Here is an 11,176-nt window from a genome sequence, read left to right as displayed (position 1 = left end):
TTCTACCTAGATGAGTCGCCATTTTATAGATTACAAGATTCACTATTCATTTGATCAAATAAGTCATTTTGCAGGTATAATTATATATAGTGGCATAAAACCTGATCGGACAATCTTGCAGCTTTAGCTATCGTAGCCACGGTATTGGTATTATTTATTGTGAGTCTATATGTTAGCAACATTTTTTTATTAGATTTCAAATTGAACGGTTTAGAAAATAGACAAAAGCACTTTTTAAAAAAATAATAATATAGTTCTGATTACTTCATTCAGCATGATTGCACACAAATTGTATTTTTATCACCCTCCAGGCCTTGTATAAATTGTGGGGTTCTGGTGAAGTGTGCCCCAAAGATATCCTGACTTACATAGAGTTGGTACTAGACGCACAGGACCAGCTTGTCCAGCTGAACAGACTTCCTGGTGGTAATGAGGTATGAAATTCACAAATCCAGAAATGATTTACAAGGAATGTTTTCTGTTGGGATAATTGTTGAGTCAGACATGTTTTATAACATATGAGTGAAGTTATAGATGACAATGTAACCCAATAATCAGTCCAGCAATAGTGTACTTGCTATAAACACCACTGCCAGATCCCCAGACAGTTACAATAATAGCAATAAAGTGTAACAACATATTAATTCAAAATCTTCTTTTTGACGTATTTTTGCAACAACTGAAATAAGGGATTCTAAGCAGGATCAAGAGGCTGCAATTGGACATCAGAAAATTGCCACAGCAACTAGGGCTGAGCAGCTACAATTTAACCCCTTTACTATCGGGTATTTCAGATAAAAATATGCAAAAAATACCAGAGAATTTTTAGCATTTTTGCTATTACTCCATTAAAACAGAAATAGAAAAGCCTTGTTTTTTTTATTTACCTGTCAAAACTATATGTATTTTTTTCAAGTAGACAACCCAAGGTATTGATCAATTTGGTATATTTAATGCCACATTTCCCCACCAAATGCGATCATCTAAAAAAAGTAGTTAACTTTTTCACAAACTTTGGGTTTCTCACTGAAATTATTTACATACTGCTTGTGCAATCATGACACAAATCCTTGTGAAAGCTTCTCTGGGATCCCCTTTGTTTGGAAATAGCAGACATATATGGCTTTGCCTTTAATTTTGGTAATTAGTTGGTCACTAACTGCAGCTGCACACCACAGTTCTGACATTCCCAGCAGTGAAGGGGTTAATTAGCTGGTAAAGGAAATACTATATTAATGTAGGTATTACCCTCCTACCTGACTTCCCACCTCCATAATCCCATCACAAACAGCTGTTTTTACCCCCCACAAGCACTCATCCCTATCATCTTAGGTACTGGCAGACAGTCTACCAGTATGCAGATTAGTTTTTTGGTTGTTGTTTGTTTTTTTATTATTATCATTATTATTTTTCTGCATAGTAGTGACCCCCCCTCAGCCTTTCCACAGCTATGAACTCTGCCAAACAGCTGTCTAACCCTCCCACTAGAGGAGCCATCTTTTGTACTGTCTTCCAGTACCTAATTTGTGAGTTTGGGTTAAGGGGGTGATACTGCTGGTGAAGCGTGTGACGCACCTGTATCACCTCTCTTTTTTAGTAAGGTCACATAGTATTTCCTTGTGCCTTTTATTTCCTAGATCATGTACCATTTTAGTTTCCTTCCTTTGAATGGTTTTTAGTGACACACTGTCTTGAGGGTCTTCTCCAGATCACACTATGAAAATAGGGCTGGTCTTCAAAACTTTCCAGTCCCATTTCAAACAGGTCTTTGCACAAACAGCGCAATTGGTTGAAGGATATTTTAAACTGAGACCTTTATAACTTTCAGCCAGTTTATAAATGTGTTCTCATCTGAAACTTAACTAATAAATCTATAAATAAAAAAATGCAGAATAAACTGTGCATCACTCAGTGGTTGCTCTATTAGATTTCCGTAATGAGCTGTTTGTTTGTTTTTTCTTTTAAGGTTGGAATGGTGGGTTTTAAGATGAAGCTGAAAACTCCTGAATATCCAAATGGCCGCAGTATTATCTTGATCTGCAATGACATAACATACAAAATTGGTTCCTTTGGGCCCCAGGAAGATCTACTCTTTCTGCGAGCTTCTGAGTTGGCAAGGAAGGAGGGGATTCCTCGCATATATATTGCAGCCAACAGTGGAGCACGGATAGGACTGGCAGAGGAGCTTAGACACATGTTCCAGGTGGCATGGAATGACCCATCAGACCCATACAAGGTGAGTAAAAGGAGCAAAGATTTGGAATAAAACTAGATCCAAGAAACTTAAGCAGAGCAGGAGAGACTGAAAGCGTCTGAACTGAATATTTATAAGAATAAGGGTGTTCTGTCTATAGACAGATGCATAATCCAGATGAAAAACAAATTATTAAATAGGTCTTGTAGCAAGCATGAGGTATTTCTTACCTAGATAGTGGTATATTTGTTAGTAAATGCAGTAAACAATAAATGTGGTTCAAGTTTGTATTTTAATTTATTTATAAAGTTCCTCAAAAATCAAAAGCAGTGCTGAATACATGATCATTGGGGTATACAATACATGACAATTACATTGATACAGGGGTAGACAGGCTCTGCCTCATAGAACTCACAGTCTAGAAATTAGGGATGAGTAAGACAAAAAGTGTAGGAGTTGCATGACTGAGCTTGTAGAATGGTGTATAGGTGAATGATAGTAATAAGCAATTAGTAGGGAAGATGGTAGATATTTTCTAAAACAAAAAGTGCAATTTTTTTATTAAAACCTGCCAAAAACTAAATGATCCTAAGATCACTAGGTGGCCATAGTACCTAAAATCCTCAGACTGTCAGATTCAGAGTAAACACCTATAAATAGAAAATATATAATGATATACAAATCATGTAAAAATGATAAAACAAAAATGTCCCACTGAGTCTTTCCTCATGGGCATATTTCAGGTACAAAGTCAATGGTCACATAAATCAGTGCTGCACATATATACACAGGCAGCTCCTCTTCAAACTCCAACTCCGGATTTTAAAACTCTAAAAAATGCAAATAGACAAAAAGGGCGCCTCGTGTGTATCAATAGTTTCTTCCACTTGTGCATCAATATAAGTATACAGGGTACTCACATTTAATAGCATCACCCTGATGTGCTGATAGAGGCATGCTAAAGATTCTCCGTGCTCCAGCTCCCTGGACCCAGGCTGCTGGTTTTCCAATATTGGTACAGTTTCCCATACAATCATTGGTAGCAAACAACTGATGTACTTGTTTCAGTTTCAAAATTAATTTTAATAAAACATTAGTAAAAACAGTTTAAAGTACAAAAGTGATATCAAAGGGGCACCATAGAATAAATGTTCCCATGCAACGCGTTTCTCTGCTTCCTCACGTTTCATCAGATGTGCTGCTGCATTTTGCTTTACAAAGATTGCTTTGATTGTGACTAGATTTCTTTTTACTTCTGCGAGTGCCGTCTAGTAAAGAGTTGAATAAAAGGAAATGTACCTTTTCTTTCATGTAATTAGCAAGAGTCCATGAGCTAGTGACGTATGGGATATACATTCCTACCAGGAGGGGCAAAGTTTCCCAAACCTCAAAATGCCTATAAATACACCCCTCACCACACCCACAATTCAGTTTTACAAACTTTGCCTCCTATGGAGGTGGTGAAGTAAGTTTGTGCTAGATTCTACGTTGATATGCGCTCCGCAGCAAGTTGGAGCCCGGTTTTCCTCTCAGCGTGCAGTGAATGTCAGAGGGATGTGAGGAGAGTATTGCCTATTTGAATGCAGTGATCTCCTTCTACGGGGTCTATTTCATAGGTTCTCTGTTATCGGTCGTAGAGATTCATCTCTTACCTCCCTTTTCAGATCGACGATATACTCTTATTTATATACCATTACCTCTACTGATTCTCGTTTCAGTACTGGTTTGGCTTTCTACAAACATGTAGATGAGTGTCCTGGGGTAAGTAAATCTTATTTTCTGTGACACTCTAAGCTATGGTTGGGCATTTTGTTTATAAAGTTCTAAATATATGTATTCAAACATTTATTTGCCTTGACTCAGAATGTTCAACATTCCTTATTTTCAGACAGTCAGTTTCATATTTGGGATAATGCATTTGAATTTATCATTTTTTCTTACCTTCAAAAATTTGACTCTTTTTTCCCTGTGGGCTGTTAGGCTCGCGGGGGCTGAAAATGCTTCATTTTATTGCGTCATTCTTGGCGCAGACTTTTTTGGCGCAAAAAATCTTTTCCGTTTCCGGCGTCATACGTGTCGCCGGAAGTTGCGTCATTTTTTGACGTTATTTTGCGCCAAAAATGTCGGCGTTCCGGAAGTGGCGTCATTTTTGGCGCCAAAAGCATTTAGGCGCCAAATAATGTGGGCGTCTTATTTGGCGCTAAAAAAAAATTTGGGCGTCGCTTTTGTCTCCACATTATTTAAGTCTCATTTTTCATTGCTTCTGGTTGCTAGAAGCTTGTTCTTTGGCATTTTTTCCCATTCCTGAAACTGTCATTTAAGGAATTTGATCAATTTTGCTTTATATGTTGTTTTTTCTCTTACATATTGCAAGATGTCTCACGTTGCATCTGAGTCAGAAGATACTTCAGGAAAATCGCTGTCTAGTGCTGGACCTACCAAAGCTAAGTGTATCTGCTGTAAACTTTTGGTAGCTATTCCTCCGGCTGTTGTTTGTATTACTTGTCATGACAAACTTGTTAATGCAGATAATATTTCCTTTAGTAAAGTACCATTGCCTGTTGCAGTTCCTTCAACATCTAAGGTGCAGAATGTTCCTGATAACATAAGAGATTTTGTTTCTGAATCCATCAAGAAGGCTATGTCTGTTATTTCTCCTTCTAGTAAACATAAAAAATCTTTTAAAACTTCTCTCCCTACAGATGAATTTTTAAATGAACATCATCATTCTGATTCTGATGATTCTTCTGGTTCAGAGGATTCTGTCTCAGAGATTGATGCTGATAAATCTTCATTTCTTTCATGTAATTAGCAAGAGTCCATGAGCTAGTGACGTATGGGATATACATTCCTACCAGGAGGGGCAAAGTTTCCCAAACCTCAAAATGCCTACAAATACACCCCTCACCACACCCACAATTCAGTTTTTACAAACTTTGCCTCCGATGGAGGTGGTGAAGTAAGTTTGTGCTAGATTCTACGTTGATATGCGCTCCGCAGCAAGTTGGAGCCCGGTTTTCCTCTCAGCGTGCAGTGAATGTCAGAGGGATGTGAGAAGAGTATTGCCTATTAGAATGCAGTGATCTCCTTCTACGGGGTCTATTTCATAGGTTCTCTGTTATCGGTCGTAGAGATTCATCTCTTACCTCCCTTTTCAGATCGACGATATACTCTTATATATACCATTACCTCTGCTGATTCTCGTTTCAGTACTGGTTTGGCTATCTGCTATATGTAGATGAGTGTCCTGGGGTAAGTAAGTCTTATTTTCTGTGACACTCCAAGCTATGGTTGGGCACTTTGTTTATAAAGTTCTAAATATATGTATTCAAACATTTATTTGCCTTGACTCAGAATGTTCAACTTTCCTTATTTTCAGACAGTCAGTTTCATATTTGGGATAATGCATTTTTTGATTTATTCATTTTTTCTTACCTTCAAAAATTTGACTCTTCCCGGTGGGCTATTAGGCTCGCGGGGGCTGAAAATGCCTCTTTTTTACGTCATTTTTGGCGCTGACTTTTTTGGCGCAAAATTCTATTTCCGTTTCCGGCGTCATACGTGTCGCCGGAAGTTACGTCATTTTGCGCCAAAGATGTCGGCGTTCCGGATATGGCGTCATTTTGGCGCCAAAAGCATTTAGGCGCCAAATAATATGGGCGTCGCTTTAGTCTCCTCAATTATTTAAGTCTTATTTTTTATTGCTTCTGGTTGCTAGAGGCTTGTTCTTGGCATTTTTTCCCATTCCTGAAACTGTCATTTAAGGAATTTGATCAATTTTGCTTTATATATATGTTGTTTTTTCTCTTACATATTGCAAGATGTCTCACGTTGCATCTGAGTCAAAAGATACTACAGGAAAATCGCTGTCAAGTACTGAATCTACCAAAGCTAAGTGCATCTGCTGTAAACTTTTGGTAGCCATTTCTCCAGCTGTTGTTTGTATTGATTGTCATGACAAACTTGTTAAAGCAGATAATATTTCCTTTAGTAAAGTACCATTGCCTGTTGCAGTTCCTTCAACATCTAAGGTGCAGAATGTTCCTGATAATATAAGAGATTTTGTTTCTGAATCCATAAAGAAGGCTATGTCTGTTATTTCTCCTTCTAGTAAACGTAAAAAAATCTTTTAAAACTTCTCTCCCTACAGATGAATTTTTAAATGAACATCATCATTCTGATTCTGATGACTCCTCTGGTTCAGAGGATTCTGTCTCTGAGGTTGATGCTGATAAATCTTCATATTTATTTAAAATGGAATTTATTCGTTCTTTACTTAAAGAAGTACTAATTGCTTTAGAAATAGAGGATTCTGGTCCTCCTGATACTAATTCTAAACGTTTGGATAAGGTATTTAAAGCTCCTGTGGTTATTCCAGAAGTTTTTCCTGTTCCTAATGCTATTTCTGCAGTAATTTCCAAAGAATGGGATAAATTGGGTAATTCATTTACTCCTTCTAAACGTTTTAAGCATTTATATCCTGTGCCGTCTGACAGATTGGAATTTTGGGACAAAATCCCTAAAGTTGATGGGGCTATTTCTACCCTTGCTAAACGTACTACTATTCCTACGTCAGATGGTACTTCGTTTAAGGATCCTCTAGATAGGAAAATTGAGTCCTTTCTAAGAAAAGCTTATCTGTGTTCAGGTAATCTTCTTAGACCTGCTATATCTTTGGCTGATGTTGCTGCAGCTTCAACTTTTTGGTTGGAAACTTTAGCGCAACAAGTAACACATCGTGATTCTCATGATATTATTATTCTTCTACAGCATGCTAATAATTTTATCTGTGATGCCATTTTTGATATTATCAGAGTTGATGTCAGGTTTATGTCTCTAGCTATTTTAGCTAGAAGAGCTTTATGGCTTAAAACTTGGAATGCTGATATGGCTTCTAAATCAACTTTACTTTCTATTTCTTTCCAGGGTAACAAATTATTTGGTTCTCAGTTGGATTCCATCATTTCAACTGTTACTGGTGGGAAAGGAACTTTTTTACCACAGGATAAAAAATCTAAAGGTAAAAGTAGGGCTAATAATCGTTTTCGTTCCTTTCGTTTCAACAAAGAACAAAAGCCTGATCCTTCATCCTCAGGAGCAGTTTCAGTTTGGAAACCATCTCCAGTCTGGAATAAATCCAAGCCAGCTAGAAAGGCAAAGCCTGCTTCTAAGTCCACATGAAGGTGCGGCCCTCATTCCAGCTCAGCTGGTAGGGGGCAGGTTACGTTTTTTCAAAGAAATTTGGATCAATTCTGTTCACAATCTTTGGATTCAGAACATTGTTTCGGAAGGGTACAGGATTGGTTTCAAGATGAGACCTCCTGCAAAGAGATTTTTTCTTTCCCGTGTCCCAGTAAATCCAGTAAAAGCTCAAGCATTTCTGAAATGTGTTTCAGATCTAGAGTTGACTGGAGTAATTATGCCAGTTCCAGTTCTGGAACAGGGGATGGGGTTTTATTCAAATCTCTTCATTGTACCAAAGAAGGAGAACTCCTTCAGACCAGTTCTGGATCTAAAAATATTGAATCGTTATGTACGAATACCAACGTTCAAAATGGTAACTGTAAGGACTATCTTGCCTTTTGTTCAGCAAGGGAATTATATGTCCACAATAGATTTACAGGATGCATATCTGCATATTCCGATTCATCCAGTTCATTATCAGTTCCTGAGATTCTCTTTTCTGGACAAGCATTACCAGTTTGTGGCTCTGCCGTTTGGCCTAGCGACAGCTCCAAGAATTTTTTCAAAGGTTCTCGGTGCCCTTCTGTCTGTAATCAGAGAACAGGGTATTGTGGTATTTCCTTATTTGGACGATATCTTGGTACTTGCTCAGTCTTTACATTTAGCAGAATCTCATACGAATCGACTTGTGTTGTTTCTTCAAGATCATGGTTGGAGGATCAATTTACCAAAAAGTTCTTTGATTCCTCAGACAAGGGTAACCTTTCTGGGTTTCCAGATGGATTCAGTGTCCATGACTCTGTCTTTAACAGACAAGAGACGTCTAAAATTGATTGCAGCTTGTCGAAACCTTCAGTCACAATCATTCCCTTCGGTAGCCTTATGCATGGAAATTCTAGGTCTTATGACTGCTGCATCGGACGCGATCCCCTTTGCTCGTTTTCACATGCGACCTCTTCAGCTCTGTATGCTGAAGCAATGGTGCAAGGATTACACGAAGATATCTCAAACAATATCTTTAAAACCGATTGTTCGACACTCTCTGACATGGTGGACAGATCACCATCGTTTAATTCAGGGGGCTTCTTTTGTGCTTCCGACCTGGACTGTAATTTCAACAGATGCAAGTCTCTCGGGTTGGGGAGCTGTGTGGGGATCTCTGACAGCACAAGGAGTTTGGGAATCTCAGGAGGTGAGATTTCCGATCAATATTTTGGAACTCCGTGCAATTTTCAGAGCTCTTCAGTTTTGGCCTCTTCTGAAGAGAGAATCGTTCATTTGTTTTCAGACAGACAATGTCACAACTGTGGCATACATCAATCATCAAGGAGGGACTCACAGTCCTCTGGCTATGAAAGAAGTTTCTCGAATTTTGGTTTGGGCGGAATCCAGCTCCTGTCTAATCTCTGCGGTTCATATCCCAGGTATAGACAATTGGGAAGCGGATTATCTCAGTCGCCAAACGTTGCATCCGGGCGAATGGTCTCTTCACCCAGAGGTATTTCTTCAGATTGTTCAAATGTGGGAACTTCCAGAAATAGATCTGATGGCGTCCCATCTAAACAAGAAACTTCCCAGGTATCTGTCCAGATCCCGGGATCCTCAGGCGGAGGCAGTGGATGCATTATCACTTCCTTGGAAGTATCATCCTGCCTATATCTTTCCGCCTCTAGTTCTTCTTCCAAGAGTAATCTCCAAGATTCTGAAGGAATGCTCGTTTGTTCTGCTGGTAGCTCCGGCATGGCCTCACAGGTTTTGGTATGCGGATCTTGTCCGGATGGCCTCCTGCCAACCGTGGACTCTTCCGTTAAGACCAGACCTTCTGTCACAAGGTCCCTTTTTCCATCAGGATCTGAAATCCTTAAATTTAAAGGTATGGAGATTGAACGCTTGATTCTTGGTCAAAGAGGTTTCTCTGACTCTGTCATTACTACTATGTTACAGGCTCGTAAATCTGTATCTCGAGAGATATATTATAGAGTCTGGAAGACTTATATTTCTTGGTGTCTTTCTCATCATTTTTCTTGGCATTCTTTTAGAATACCGAGAATTTTACAGTTTCTTCAGGATGGTTTAGATAAGGGTTTGTCCGCAAGTTCTTTGAAAGGACAAATCTCTGCTCTTTCAGTTCTTTTTCATAGAAAGATTGCTATTCTTCCTGATATTCATTGTTTTGTACAAGCTTTGGTACGTATAAAACCTGTCATTAAGTCAATTTCTCCTCCTTGGAGTTTGAATTTGGTTCTGGGAGCTCTTCAAGCTTCTCCGTTTGAACCTATGCATTCATTGGACATTAAATTACTTTCTTGGAAAGTTTTATTCCTTTTGGCCATCTCTTCTGCTAGAAGAGTTTCTGAATTATCTGCTCTTTCTTGTGAGTCTCCTTTTCTGATTTTTCATCAGGATAAGGCGGTGTTGCGAACTTCTTTTGAATTTTTACCTAAAGTTGTGAATTCCAACAACATTAGTAGGGAAATTGTGGTTCCTTCATTATGTCCTAATCCTAAGAATTCTAAGGAGAAATCGTTGCATTCTTTGGATGTTGTTAGAGCTTTGAAATATTATGTTGAAGCTACGAAATCTTTCCGTAAGACTTCTAGTCTATTTGTTATCTTTTCCGGTTCTAGAAAAGGCCAGAAAGCTTCTGCCATTTCTTTGGCATCTTGGTTGAAATCTTTAATTCATCTTGCCTATGTTGAGTCGGGTAAAACTCCGCCTCATAGGATTACAGCTCATTCTACTAGGTCAGTTTCTACTTCCTGGGCGTTTAAGAATGAAGCTTCGGTTGACCAGATCTGCAAAGCAGCAACTTGGTCCTCTTTGCATACTTTTACTAAATTCTACCATTTTGATGTATTTTCTTCTTCTGAAGCAGTTTTTGGTAGAAAAGTACTTCAGGCAGCGGTTTCAGTTTGAATCTTCTGCTTATGTTTTTCGTTAAACTTTATTTTGGGTGTGGATTATTTTCAGCAGGAATTGGCTGTCTTTATTTTATCCCTCCCTCTCTAGTGACTCTTGTGTGGAAAGATCCACATCTTGGGTAGTCATTATCCCATACGTCACTAGCTCATGGACTCTTGCTAATTACATGAAAGAAAACATAATTTATGTAAGAACTTACCTGATAAATTCATTTCTTTCATATTAGCAAGAGTCCATGAGGCCCGCCCTTTTTTTGTGGTGGTTATGATTTTGTATAAAGCACAATTATTCCAATTCCTTATTTTATATGCTTTCGCACTTTTTTATCACCCCACTTCTTGGCTATTCGTTAAACTGAATTGTGGGTGTGGTGAGGGGTGTATTTGTAGGCATTTTGAGGTTTGGGAAACTTTGCCCCTCCTGGTAGGAATGTATATCCCATACGTCACTAGCTCATGGACTCTTGCTAATATGAAAGAAATGAATTTATCAGGTAAGTTCTTACATAAATTATGTTATTTATTTAAAATGGAATTTATTCGTTCTTTACTTAAAGAAGTACTAATTGCTTTAGAAATAGAGGATTCTGGTCCTCTTGATACTAATTCTAAACGTTTAGATAAGGTATTTAAATCTCCTGTGGTTATTCCAGAAGTTTTTCCTGTTCCTAATGCTATTTCTGAAGTAATTTCCAAAGAATGGGATAAATTGGGTGATTCATTTACTCCTTCTAAACATTTTAAGCGATTATATCCTGTGCCGTCTGACAGATTAGAATTTTGGGACAAAATCCCTAGAGTTGATGGGGCTATTTCTACCCTTGCTAAACGTACTACTATTCCTACGTCAGATGGTACTTCCTTTAAGGATCCTTTA

The 11,176-nt window shown here is 38.3% G+C and overlaps 1 protein-coding gene across 4 annotated transcripts in view; it reads left to right on the top strand.

Annotated features, from left to right (window-relative positions):
• Positions 1–11,176, top strand: part of ACACB (acetyl-CoA carboxylase beta) — a 350,436-nt gene that overhangs the window by 299,141 nt on the left and 40,119 nt on the right. For all 4 annotated transcript variants that reach the window (XM_053702123.1, XM_053702121.1, XM_053702122.1 and 1 more), the window contains 2 exons: positions 312–434; positions 1,967–2,236. In XM_053702123.1, the coding sequence (XP_053558098.1) occupies positions 312–434; positions 1,967–2,236 (393 nt within the window). The remainder of the gene's footprint in view (positions 1–311; positions 435–1,966; positions 2,237–11,176) is intronic.

The sequence above is a fragment of the Bombina bombina genome, chromosome 2, assembly GCF_027579735.1.
Source record: "Bombina bombina isolate aBomBom1 chromosome 2, aBomBom1.pri, whole genome shotgun sequence".
NCBI classification, from domain to species: Eukaryota; Metazoa; Chordata; class Amphibia; order Anura; family Bombinatoridae; genus Bombina; species Bombina bombina.
Note: the sequence above shows the minus strand (reverse complement) of the source record. Positions and strands in the feature narration are given on the sequence as shown.